The following is a 14,520-nucleotide window of genomic DNA, read 5'->3' on the forward strand; positions in this document are numbered from 1 at the left end:
TTTTAGAAGCTGTTTGTCTAACCCAATACTTACCTGCCCTTCTGGAACCTTCCCAATTTGATACTTACCACATTTACCTGGACAATATCTCTGCATAGTAACAGCTGTGTATTGACCCAATGTTATTACGAATCCAAAATGAAATTGTCAGCGATCTGATGCCGCTGCGACCGTGCGTTTTTCCCCGATCGTTTATTGAAGAAAGTTGAACCCGAGGAGCAGGAAAAGCCCCGTTGGATTAGCCTGCGTCCATAGGAGGTGTAGCGTTTCACTGTATTTTTCTGCTTGCGGTTCAGACATCAAACACGGCGCTCTCCCCTTTCACCCCGGACTCTACACGCTCCATTGTGCCGTCTTAAGATCTCGACTTTGTCTCCTGCTCCTATAGGATCAGATTCAACCTTCGTCCATTCTTCCGCAGGCTGCTTTTGTGCACTTAAGTTCAAAGTCAGGGTCTCAAATACAACTACCGCTGGTTTGAAGTCAAAGAGAAACTGAAAATTATACTTAAAGGTCCCGTATTGCGCTATTTTCTGATCTGTTATAGTGTTTCCTCGTCACAAACAGACCTGGAGTTGTGTTTTATTTCATTCACATGCTTAAGACACAAACCCTGCAGATTTAGGTTCTTCCCTCAAACCGAAAACACTCCGTTCCACCTTGTGATGTCATAAGGTAAAGCAGGAAGCGCTCCACTGTGTTTTGAAACTCCACACACCTTCACTGGAATCATATGGATTATTTCAACCAATTTCTCTTCAACTAAAAGTAAAAGTTCAGTAGAGATTGGTAGTTTTGCTCATTTCAAAACTACCACTTCATGACATCACAAGCTGGAACGGAGCATTTTGAGCCTTGGTGATGCAGACAGACTAAAAATAAAAGGTTACTCAAACGTTTGAATGAAACAAAACACAACTTCAGGTCTGTTTCTTTTGAGGAAGAGTCAATTTTGTTTAATAAAGACCTTTAACCAAGTTCCTTTTGTTATTTATTTCAAGTCAAGTGCATTTTTGTTTGTACATTGGCAGATAATTGTGCAGGAAAAACACTAAAATTATCGTCTAATTTAAGTCGTAACGCTAAGTAATTACAGACTACTCCAAACTACTTCTAAAACAGCTAAATAATCTGAATTAAAATCATTAAAACTCATGTACGGTTATTTCTTTTTGTCGCGTTCAAACCAGGGTCCTTGTTTGTTCTTCTTCTGCGTCTAATTGCGGCGTGGGGAGAGGGGGGCGACGCAGATGTAGACACGCTAATAATGGGAGCCGCACTTTTGATGCTGGTGGAGTGTTTGTGTCCGAGCCGCTCCGCTTTGATCAGGGTGACTCTGTGGTTACCCAGGTTCAAGGAGCGAACAGCGCAGACACATGCAAATGAAGCTAACACAGAGGAAATGAGAGGACGCACTTGAGACAGCAGACGCATCATTTCAGAGATCTGTTTTTCCTCTGTAGACCCGACTCTGGCTGTAATGGTCCTATTATATTGGTCTGTTATGTTACATTTAAATCCACACTTCCAAAGAGTATTGTATTTCCGGAAAAATTATCTTTTGTTAGCTGAAAATTGTTCGCATTTGGATTCGGAAAAAATGCTCTACAGGTTTAGGATTGACAAAATAAATACACCACCTTACACTGTTTTATAATACAGCCTTAAACCTTAAACCTATTGTGCGAAAATTGACTTTTCAGAGATTTTAAACATGTTCTGAAGTTGTATTTGGAGTGATTTGTGCATGTTTATTCGCTTAATTTCAAGACGCCATTTTCCCAATCGACGCGTTTTCACCTCCACTGTGACGTACGCGCTTAGTTCTTCAATTTAATCTTCTTAATCGGTGATAAGCGCGGGATTTGGCAGCGTCGCGAAGTCATTTTGGTACAAATTTTTTTTTAAATCTGCTGCTCGCTTGTGTGACGCGCAGAGGAGTCGACAGCCACACGCCGTTTTGTTGTGATGACCTTTACGGCGATGTCAGCTCCCATTGGACACCGCAGTTTTCTAACGCGGCGGTCAGTGGTCTTGTTTCTTTTATTAAGTCGTTTTAGATGAATATTGTGGAGAAAAATGCGTTTAAAATGTGCAAATTATAACATAACGATCCACAAGTGTCATAAATTATAACTATAGAGCAGAAACAAGCACAATAGTTCTGCTTTATTGGGTCTTTGGAGATGTTTACGCTGTGCCTGGAATGTTTCAGTGAGGCTTTAAACGTCTCCATCTCCAAGGAGACAACTACGTGACGCCGTCAGGCCAAGTGACAGGTCAGATCTATGGAAAAGTGAACCCGCTCTGCGTAAGAATACGTGTTTCTCAGGGTTTTTCAGAGCAACAAAACCGCAGAACTGAAAATAAATGCAAGATGGATATGTTTAATGCCATACCGTGGAACATTCCGGTAATAATAATAACAAACATGTAGACAAATAGACGTCTTCAGCGAGCAAAAACATCGAGCTTTTTTATCGTCATACTTTACTTTTCTCTTTGTAACTTATCAATAGCTGTTTGTCAAAGGTGAGCTACTTTTCCAGACGGATTTGTCGTTGGGTTTACTCCAGATGCCCTCCCTGAAGTAGCCCTTTCCGTGTAGTCATGCTTAAACCAGTGCGTGTTTATATTTATGTAGACAGGTGCTATGAACTTACCGTATTTGCTGGCTGAGGTGCGGGAGACGGTGGAGTTGTTCACGGAGTTGTAAGCTGTGACCTGTTTGGGCACCAGAGCCATCACTGCATTATCAGGCACCTGAAACACAAACACAGGCGTTCACTTTACGAGTTCAGTGAATATTAACGCAGATTTCGCATTTTAATTGGAAATCGTAAACTATTTTTTCAAGGTTTACCACTTTGGAAACAGTGTGAGGCGATAGAGAAATGAGTTTACGTCAGTTGAACGCAGCTTGATCCTGATTTTGATCGTTAACCTTCAGCGTGACTTTTGAGCATTTAAAGCTTTTTCGAAGAAGAATTATATTTTAATTACAACCTAAATCTGGACTCTGATTAAACACTGTTATGCAACTGTATTTTGTGCGTTTATCACTTCAGATTATTGTAAATTAATAGTAGGACGTGTATGGGTGTGAATGGAAGGATGTATGGATATGTTTTTTTGTTTTTTTTATAGATATATACAATTTAATTTTAGTTTTCTCACTGGAAGTCAACAAATAAAATTACAAAAAACAAAATGAACAAAAAAAAAATCCCAACAACATTTAAGATGGACACAATAAAACCATATCTACACACATTTTCAAACAATTTATCAAAGGTTGAATGGCCGATACTTATTTAAAACCTTTTATTTAATATATTTTGGACACATATTTTTCTATACTTGATCTACAAAAGTATTTACAGTGATTTTATGGGTCAAAATCGATTATTACGAGACTAGAAGGCGACAGTGGCTCAGTTGGTAGAGCACACGTGTCAAACTCAAGGCCCGCGGGCTAAATGTGGCCCTCCAAATCATTTTACATGGCCCTCGACGGGGTAAATTAAAAGGTATGAGGGACTTAAAATATCATGTTATAACTTTATCAGGAGGTACGCAGTTACACAGACATATTTTTTAATACAATGAATATATAATGAACACAGAAACAATTAATAAACAATTTGAAAAAGTAGTGTTTGTCTCCTGATCCAAAGGTTGACGGTTCAAATCCAGCTCTTAACGTAAATATCATTGGTAGAGAAGTCCCATCCACAGCTCCCACAGATGAAGACTATTGTTGTGTCCTTCAGCAAGACACGTAAAGCACCTCGCCCCCAGGATCTGTGTGAATCAGTGAGTGGTTCCTTGATGCGGAAATGTGGAAAAATGCTGTATAAAAATGGGATAATTTACTAAAATACTAGAATTTTGAACCAAAAGTCTTTGTACTAATGAATGTTTACTCTATATGTGGTTCACTATAATCTTCTCTATTAAAAGTATATTATTACTGCGTTTAATTATGCGTGTAAAAATCACATTAGGTCAAAATGGGTTGAGTTCAGACCTCAAAGGACACATCAGGGGGACCGGCTCTAATCTCCTTCATTAATGTGAGCTGCTCCTCCTCCTTTTGTGAACGACTGAATAATGTTATTTCTGTGGAGATGGTGAGTGACAGGAGGAGGGAGGGGTCAGCTCCTAAAGGCCCGGTGCTATGGGACGTCCCACGGTCTCCATTCAATAACACTGATCCCCGTGGACCTGCTTCGGTGTTCAGATGTGCGTCTGTTTCAATGTGTGTTTGTGCAAAAACAAGGAAATCAGCAGGGTGCACTGTAGAAAATAACATCTACATAAAACTGGATTAGATAAACATTGTACTCCGTGTTTTTGAATAGTTTAATCAGTATAAATTTAGTTATTCTGTCTTTTTTTGGTCACATTTCAGGTTAAATTGTGACGATTTAGAACCTTTTAAATTGACTCATTAAGTACAAATTGCTAATTTAACTAAATTTTGTAGAAGAAAAACAATTATAGAATGTCCGAAATCACACTGAACACTGAAACTGGGACTAAACCTTGAGCTAAACTTGGACTAAATCAGGACTAAACCAGGATTAAAACAGGATCAAACCAAGGCTACATTGGAACTAAACTGGGCTGAAACCATAAACTGTAAATATAAATGGACGTAGCTAAACTGCTAGCTGCTGCGTTCCAAATAAAAAGTGATCATGAACGCGCTTCTGGCTCCATCGACTCTGACTCCAATTCACTTTACATTTAAAAACAGCTGCCCCTCTCTCTGTCCCTGCTGCTGTCAGACTCATCATTTTGGTTTTAAAATGTTCATATTAACCCGCTCTGCATGATCCTGAAGTTTTTGTGTTGCCAATGTGTCTGTTAAACAAGATACGAACATTAATAACAGAAAAAAATCAGGTGCTTTGTTTCCCCGACTCGTTCCCGCTAGCGTTAGCATCAGGTTTGACAGCGTTGCTATGTGCCTGCTCCATGCTAAAACATCGGTGTGGGAAGGAAGGGGCGTTACTTTCAACAGCCTCGCTCCGGATTGGCTCTTTGGTTGCTATGATACTCGCAAGCGGAATTCCTAATATGCAACTTGGCTCCAAATTAGCCGCTATAACTGCTAGCGTCGATGAGCTTCATTTAACTGGAGCTGAACACTGAAACCAAGACTAAACGAGACTTATATTGACACAAATTGTATATTCATTTAGTAATTTAACCTAGACCTTTGACTGATAAACATTTTAATTTGTCCAAACGACTCAAAATAAGATAAGTATCGTTTAGTCACGCAATTAAATTTTTTTGCAGTGCAGCTAAACGCATAAACCAGTCACGCTCTCTCTTTCCCCGGTCACCCCAATAGGATTCAATTAACACAGCGGCGAAATACGGCCGTCCCACGCCAGAACACCCAAACCCCATCGACCCGCACTGCATTGTGGGTAAAGGGGGCGGGAGGTTAATTGAAGTGATCCCAATCGCGTGGCGTGGGTGGATGCATGGGGCAAAGGGCAGTCTGCCGCTTCTATATGAGTGTGTGTGTGTGTGTGTGAGTGTGTGTGTGTGTGAGAGGGAGGGTCTTATTATAATGTTGTATCATTATTTTATCCAGTGGACCAGTCTGCTCCCACCTCATTTTAAAGCTGTATCAACGAACACAAAGGACAACGGGGTCACTGCAGAATTAACATATCTGCATTGGCTAAAACGGCTTGAATTCGTGTCTAGATGTATTTTTGTCTAGTTTTGTTTTGTTTTTTTAATTGATTTTATTATTTATTTATTTACTTTGTATTTTGTATTATTTATTTATTTTGTATTATTTATTTATTTTGTATTTTGTATTATTTATTTATTTATTTATTTATTTATTTATTTATTTATTTATTTATTTAAAGTAAAAGCCAAAAGTAAAACCTGTCACTTGACAAAAAGGTGTAGGAGTGAAGCTGTTTCGCTGCTTCAGACAATACAAATCAGGAACAGCGCCTTTAATCTATGACTTGGACAAACCTCAACTTTAATCTGTCTTTTAATATTTCATTTATTGACAATTATTATTTTTAATATATATTTTAATTTGTTTGTGCGTCCAAATATTTCCTTCCACCGACCACGTATGTAACACTTGCCCTCCACACGAACAAAAACTAGTAACAAACTGAGCACGTTTACACCAAAGCCCAGTAGTTTACAGATAAAATTACTTATTTTTTTAATTTAAATATAATTAATACAATGGAAAATGTGGTGTTTCTAATGGTGACACAGGTAGTAGAGGCCTAACCTAACCACTACTACCTCAAAACACAACAAAAAACTGTATTTTCCTCACGTCTGCCACACACCTGTCGTTCTTTACTTGCCTCTTTAGTTGTAAATATAAAGTCCGTGTTGTTCTGAATGTAAACGGGCAGAGCCTTGTGTTTCTGTGCGTGTGTAAAATGAGCAGTAATGTGAGCGGCGCCGTACCTGATAATGGCAAAGCATGTTCAGTCTCTTCCAATCCGCTTCAATTTTGGTGGTGATGTCCTCGTCCTGCAGGATCATCCTCTGCCCTCGGCCTTGGCGCCACTCTGCGGGAAAAACACCACGGCAGAGTTAAAGTGTGACGACATCATCAGAGTTAAACTGTGACGACATCATCAGAGTTAAACTGTGACGACATCATCAGAGTTAAACTGTGACGACATCATCAGAGTTAAAATATATCTTCTACCTCTACTACTACTACTATTATATCTATTACTAGCACTACTAATAAATCTACTACTATATCTACTAGTACTACAACTACTATATCTACTACTACTATTATATCTACTACTACTACAACTACTACATCTATTACTACTATTATATCTTCTACCTCTACTACTACTATTATGTCTATTACTAGCACTACTACTATATCTACTACTACTCCTACTACTACTACTACTCCTACTACTCCTACTACTACTACTCCTACTACTACTCCTCCTACTACTCCTACTACTACTCCTACTACTACTCCTACTACTACTGCTACTACTCCTACTAAAACTAGTCTATCTACAACTACTATTATATATAATACTACTACTACTACTATATCTAATACTACTATATATACTACTACTGCTACTACAACTACTACTAAATGGGAAAAAAACAATAAGAATGTAAGCTGTATTTGACCCAGTGGCATGGGGATTGAATCACCAACAACCGTCTACTACTACTACTACAATTACTACTACATCTACTACTACTACTGCAGCTACTACATCTAATACTACTATATCTACTACTATTACTAAGTGGGAAAAAACAAAAAGACCTTAGCTTGTATTTGACCCAGTGACACATTTCCATTAACGAGGACTGAACCACCACCAACCGTCTACTACTACTACTACTACTACTACAACTACTACATCTAATACTACTATATCTACTACTACTACTAAGTGGGAAAACAGCGTAACACTGTAGGTTGTATTTGACCCAGTGACACATTTCATTCTCTGGTGATTGACCCACCACCTCCCTCAGTCTGTACCTCAGACCCACTGCTAAATACACTAGTTTAACTTTATAATATTTGTTTCTATGGTAACATTCTGCCATTACATTTTCCAAGATTTTCTCATTAAAATCCGGACATTGTTCCTTTATATTGGCTCGCACATCCTGTTCACACAACTGCTCATTTCCAAACTCGCCTTTATTCAAATCCCAAACCTTAGCAAATAACATCACATTTAGAAACAGTTCCCAGGCAGAATTATCATAAGTGAAATCCTGTGTTTCGCTGCCCCTCGCTGTGCCTCCCGCTAGCGTTAGCCACTAGCGTCATCTTTGATTCTGATCACAAACAGCAAAACAAAGCGGCAATCACAGACGGCCATGATGGAACCGGTCTTCAGAGGATTGACCGCAAATGTGTAGAGGAAAAAAGAAGCAGAGATATGAAGATTTGCGTGTTGTTTTTGTCGTTACGGTAACACATTTCTTATAAATATGCTAATGCTGTTAGCTGGTGGTCTCCAGTTGAGGGCTGAGAAAACAACAGATGAAATAAAAGATTGAAAAATGGGAAGTACCAGGATGTAATTGTAAAAAAACAACTTGAGGGGATTTTGTTGACCTTTTAGTGAATCGCTTTGGGCATCTTAAGGTGTATTTTAAATGTGCTGTGTAAATAAAAGTGGATTAAATTGAATTACGTTGTAGTAACTGTAATAGAATTTTACTTAATTAAACTAAAGCCCCAGTATGTAACGTTTTAGCCAAAAAAGAGAGTCAAATAATAGCTTTTTTTCATTTTGGGCAATGATGGAACGTGACAAAGGAAAAGTAGTAAAGTACTACACTTAAGTAGAAGTTTTAGATGTCTGTACTTCACTTAAGTACATTTTAAGGTGGGTACTTTTTACTTTTACTTCACTACATTTAAGAGCTTTAGAATATCTGCACTAAACTGGACACTTTATAGTCCCAGTCACCTTAATAATTCATGTTTGCACTGTTGTTCTGATGCTGCTGTTGTATATATTTACCTCCAAGACCATTTATTTTTAAGTATATCTTTTTTAACTTTATGCATGCCCTTATTTGTATTTATTCTGTGTTTTATGTTGGACTTTATCACCACAGAAAGTTCCTAGTTTGTGAGTTGTGTTCACTGACGATGGCAATAAAAGTCTTCTGATCTGATCTGATCTGATCTGCATTACATTACCTTTCCATTACATTTTTGAACAGGACTGAAAAGTAAAAGTATTTTTAATTACAGTTTGAGACCTGCAGAAAAGGCTGAAAAGTTTCCACTGTGTTTTAAACTCCACACACCTTCATTAGAATCATTTGGATGATTTGAGCCCCGGAATTACCAATCTCTACTGAACTAAAGGTTAAAAGTAGCCGTTAACTTGACAAATTCCACTTCATCACATCACAAGCTGGAACAGAGCATTTTGAGCTTTGGGGATGTACAGACTAATAGTAAAGTGTTACTCAAACATGTGTGAATGAAACAAAACGCAACTCTAGGTCTGTTTTTGAGTAAGTAACAGCGTTAGAACACGACTTAAAGCTGGCAAGACTCAGGTGTGTGTAGTTTAAAGCCTTGAGCGTGCAAATTGACAACAGTGATACAATGAAATAAGAATTAAGCTAACATACTGTACCAATTTGAGAGGCTGAAAACACTAAAATGTGACTGCCAACTGCTAAAAAAAAATCTATGCAGTACTCTGTGTATATATATACCTGCTCTGTTTGCACATAGCCAAACAGATAAGGGCTTTGGGGAGTTAGCACAACCAAAAGTGAAGAGAGAGGAACTGGAGGTGCCTGTTTTATTCCCTGGAGACATACGGGACACCAGCGCTAGCCGCTAACACACACTCGCTACACACAGAGATGCTAGCTTACGTGTTCACACTCTCCATCTCATCCAGGCCTCGGCGGGGGACAGTCCCAGAGCTAAAGGGGAATTAAAAACAATACCTCGAATAACAACACTTCCTCCAAACGCATCCCGGGACAGTTTGGACGCAGTGCCATTAACGTTATCACGCAATCACAGCTTCTTTATGAGAGTCTGAGCGGGTGACTATATTTATTTACACAGGTGAACGGCCATTTTGTAATTCTTGTTCTATCTACGTGATGGACTGGCCCAACTTGGATAGGTCTATAGTGTAATAAAACAATGAAAAACACACCTGTCCCGGCAGAAGATGCAAGCACAAAGTGGTTCGCTAGCTCAAAACAGATTGTGTGAAGAAGACTTTGGTGCTGTTAAAGATACGGGGGAAATAAATGTGGAATGACTAGAGCAATGACAAAGCCTTCTAAGATCTGCTGTGGTATCTGTAATGTAGCAAGTGGAGCAAAACAGGCTCTACAGCGACAAGCTAGCTAGCTAAACTGTGTGTCAATGCTAACAGTCACTTTTGTTAAAACCGGAAAACATAAAATAAACAACATATTAAAATGCTAATTAATTAAAATAGAGACTGGCAAATTATTTTTATGTGGAATACTTCAGTTTGGGGTGTTGTTTGGTGTTGTTATTATGCCTCGAAATTAGCATTAGCATTAGCACTGAATCACAGAAGTATCTCTAGTGAAGTATTCATTTTATTTGAGTAGTGTTTAAAATATTGTCAGTGACATCCACCCGCAGCTCCCCATCCACTGCCTCATCTTTAAATATTTATTCATTTTAGCGTGAAAACCTCACAGAAATAAAACTGGACAGGAAGTAGTGATGCTAACAGAGCCGATTATATCCAAATGAATAGCAATGTGGTTTATTCTTAAATTTCTCATTCATTTTAGTGTGACAAAACAACCTCAGTGGAAATGCGAGCCTGCTCACAATAATGGTGCATGTTTTTCTGCATTTTCAGTACAATAAAATCCAAAATTAAACAATTAAAAAAAACATGCTATTTAGTCTTTTTTGCTAAAAAAGTTACACAAGGGGGAATTTAATGTATTATTTAAAAGGGGAAAGGGCTCTGTAGTCCCGGGTCCCTCTTCCGATTAATTTATATCGTAGGGGGGCCCATGTGCGGTTTCTTGCCCCTGGGCCCCCATATTCCTGTCGACGGCCCTGCAACAAGTACCTACTGAGATTATTAGCGCAAAATAGGAGAAGGTAAATGAAATAGACAGATGTAAGGGCCTTTGGAGAGGAAGAATACACTGAAAAGAGTTGGGATGCAAAGAAAAGGGTCTTATTGATTGGCCGATCAATCATGTGACTCGGACTCAAGTTGACAAGAGTCGATCAATGACAAGTTTGGAACGTCGGGAACTAGAACATCCAGGAAGTCCAGTCTCCAGGGACGTTACAAACACTCCTCTCCATGTAAAACGAGGTCAGAGCAGCAGCTTCTATAAAAATCATTACGCTCTTGAGTTTGCTGCTTTACGGAACTAAAGTGAAAAAGTAGTATATGATTTTGTACATATAAACAATGATTTTTTTTGCTGTGGAATGAGGTTAATACACAGATCTTAACAAACATACAGCACTATCGTCAATACCAAATCGTGCTCTTACCTAGGTCCATGTCTGAAGCCTTTAATCGGTGGGAGTAGGGCACGTTCTTGTAAATAGCGTCCAGGATTTTTTCTTTGACCTGGGAGATGGTGTCACAGTTCAGCACCTTCACTTGGATCTCCGGGCTCTTCTCGTTCTCCGGGTGGATGCAGTTCACCACCTGAAAATGCGAAAAAACACGAGAGGAGCCTTAGTCTAAACGTCCAAAATGTTCCGACTACATTGACTCTGACATCAATTCGCTTTCTATTGAAAAGCTGTCGCCGCTCTCCGTAACTGCTACTGACAGACGCATCATTTTGGCTTTAAAATGTTCGTATTAACCCGCTCTGTGTGTTTTTATTTCACTATTTTGTCTGTATTTTCTGCATTAAAATAAAGAGAATAGGGATATAAACTTAATCTCAGTTATAATTATGTAAAAATAACACGTCTTGAGTATGCAGTTTACGTCCATAGACTATATATATATAAATGGACAAAGCTAACCTGTTAGCCGCCGCGTTCCAAACAGGAAGTGATCTCTCTGTAACTGCTCATTTTGGTCTTAAATGTTCATATTAACCCGCTCTACATGATTGTGGAGTTTTTATTTCACTATTGTGTCTGCAAATCAAAATATCAACATTAAAAACAGACAAATCAGGCGCCTTCTTTCCCTTTCCCTGAGATCACTCCCGCTAGCGTTAGCAACAGGTTTGATTGACAGCGTTGCTAAGTTGTCCACTCCCTGCTAAGCTAGCGTTGCGGCCGGGATTGGCGTTAACCTTCAACAGCCTCGCTCCGGATTGGCTCTTCGGTTGCTACGACACTCACAGTCGAAGTTCCTAATATGAAACTTGCCTCTAAATTCGCCGCTATAACTGCTAGCGTCGACGAGCTGAACGCTACGAGTCTACTTCTTTATACAGTCTATGTTTTGTCCAACTTATATTTGCATCTCTATCCCACTAGCCCTGTTCATATACTCAAAAATACAACAACACAACAGGCCGGGAGACACATTTACCTTGTTGCCACGTTTTGAGTGCTAGCCGCGAGCCTCCCTCCTCCACTCCGCTATGCATACATACACATGCATGACCTGTTAGCATAGCCCTCACTCGCACTCTCTTTTCTGACAGCTCTAGTCTCAAACGACCCAACGCCACCTCTCTAGTGCCCCCTCTTGTCAAGCACGACAATAACAACTGTATTTGCTGTAGCACTTTACCGACTGCCAAAGCCCTAACCGGCCTCTTCCTTTTAAGAGCCCCCCCCTTGGCCCCTGCAGTCGTGGGCAGGTAACCCCTCTCACCAGCGTCTTGTAGTCGATCTGTTGTCTGATGAGCTTGTCTTCGCTCAGAGAGTAGCGAGCCTCTCCTGTGATAGAGTCAATGGGTCCTTTTTCCATCTGCTGTTTGATGGCACAGAAGAGGGAGAACAGTGGCTCGCCCGCACACTCCTGTACACACGATATAAGACAGAGAGAGAGGGAGTGAGAGGAGTGCAAATGTATTCACCCAAACACTAAAATATACAAGTGCTAACACTGCAGTGGAGTGTTTGAAGAAGATGCACGTGCCAGAAGATGTAAATCTATATGAGCCACACACATGGAATAAATCAGACTAAACTAGATCCAATGGGTTTGGGTTTAGCCAATTTTGAATCCAATTGTAGATTTGGGTTGATCTTGGTCTAGTCCTGTTGTAGTCCTGGTCTAGTCTTGGTCTAGTCTTGGTCTAGTCTTGGTCTAGTCTTGGCCTAGTCTTGGTCTAGTCTTGGTCTAGTCCTGGTCTAGTCCTGGTTTAGTCCTGGTCTAGTCCTGGTTTAGTCCTGGTCTAGTCCTGGTCTAGTCTTGGTCTAGTCCTGGTCTAGTCCTGGTCTAGTCCTCGTCTAGTCTTGGCCTAGTCTTGGCCTAGTCTTGACCTAGTCTTGGTCTAGTCTTGGTCTAGTCCTGGTCTAGTCCTGGTTTAGTCCTGGTCTAGTCCTGGTCTAGTCCTGGTTTAGTCCTGATTTAGTCCTGATTTAGTCCTGGTGTAGTCCCGGTCTAGTCCTGATTTAGTCCTGGTGTAGTCCTGGTGTAGTCCCGGTGTAGTCCCGGTCTAGCCCAGGTCTAGTCACGGTCTAGTCCTGACGTAGTCCTGGTATAGTCCTGGTATAGTTCGGCTGTAGTCCTGTTATAGTTCTGGTCTCGTCCTGATTAAGTCCTGATTAAGTTCTGGTATAGTCCTGATTTAGTCCTGGTTTAGTCCTGGTCTAGTCTTCGTCTAGTCTTGGTCTAGTCCTGTTATAGTTCTAGTCTAGTCCTGGTCTAGTCCTGGTCTAGTCCTGGTCTAGTCCCAGTTAAATCCCAGTTGATTTGGTCTTTGTGAATCCTGAACCATAGATACAGAAGTTCTATATAATGATTAGTATAAAAGACAAAAACACAAATATATTTGTCTGTACTCAAACTGCAGAGTAAATGTATTTCTAAATGTCAGTACATGACTACACAGCTACACAGGATAAGTACATTTTTAAAGATTATATTTATATTTTTCCAGTGAATACATACAAATGAAAACCTCCATCCTCTTTTATGTTTCTGGATTTTTCTGGACTTAAACTATCTAATAATTTAACTTCAAGTACGCAGTGATTTGCAAAGGGACTTGGCACAGAAATACTGACTTCAGGACGATAAAAGGATCAGTTTAAACAAAAGAAAAAACATATTTATCTGTTAAAGAAAACAGTGAAGAACAAGACAAAAGCTTTACCTTTAGAAACTTATAGAGCAGAAATGTAAACCAGTTTGTCAACATTTTCTCTGCAACAGACTCCGTCCTGTGAACACACAAAAGAAAAGACATTTAATAAATAATAATAATAATAATAATAATAATAATAATAATAATAATAATGAGGAGGAGGAGGAGGAGGAAGAAGAAAAAGTAGGAGGAGGAGGAGAAGAACAAGAAGAAGGAAGAGGAGGAGGAGGAAGAAGGAAGAAGAAAAAGAAGACGGAGGAGGAGGAGGAGGAGGAGCAGGATGAAGAAGGAGGAGGAGGAGAAGGAATAAGAAGGAGGAGGAGGAGAAGAAGAACAAGAAGAAGGAGGAGGAAGAAGGAGGAGGAGGAGAAGAACAAGAAGAAGAAGGAGGAGGAGGAAGACGTAGAAGAAGAAGGAAGAGGAGGAAGAAGGAAGAAGAAGAAGAAGAAGCAACAGGATAATTTGTCATATATATCGCTTTTCCAGCCAGTTGCTTTACATTTCCGTGCATTATTCGTCAGCTTCTATCGTAGCCACAGCTGCCCTGGGACAGCCCGACAGAAGCGAGCCTCCCGATCTGCACCATCGGCCTCTCTGACCACCACCAACACATTCAAACAAGCCGATGTGCTTAAACGTCTTGCCTACGGACACAACAACACTTTTCACACGCGGCATTCTTCGCCGTCTCCCGTTAAAGCTCTAACCGGGCTCGTC

The 14,520-nt window shown here is 39.9% G+C and overlaps 1 protein-coding gene across 2 annotated transcripts in view; it reads right to left on the reverse strand.

Moving 5' to 3' along the window:
• Positions 1-14,520, reverse strand: part of plxna4 (plexin A4) — a 384,761-nt gene that overhangs the window by 32,791 nt on the left and 337,450 nt on the right. For both annotated transcript variants that reach the window (XM_033975929.2, XM_033975930.2), the window contains exons 23-27: positions 13,813-13,879; positions 12,363-12,509; positions 11,066-11,225; positions 6,475-6,578; positions 2,664-2,763 (exon numbers count right to left, since the gene is read on the reverse strand). In XM_033975929.2, coding sequence (XP_033831820.1) covers positions 2,664-2,763; positions 6,475-6,578; positions 11,066-11,225; positions 12,363-12,509; positions 13,813-13,879 — 578 coding nt within the window. The remainder of the gene's footprint in view (positions 1-2,663; positions 2,764-6,474; positions 6,579-11,065; positions 11,226-12,362; positions 12,510-13,812; positions 13,880-14,520) is intronic.

The sequence above is a fragment of the Periophthalmus magnuspinnatus genome, chromosome 12, assembly GCF_009829125.3.
Source record: "Periophthalmus magnuspinnatus isolate fPerMag1 chromosome 12, fPerMag1.2.pri, whole genome shotgun sequence".
Lineage (NCBI taxonomy): Eukaryota > Metazoa > Chordata > Actinopteri > Gobiiformes > Gobiidae > Periophthalmus > Periophthalmus magnuspinnatus.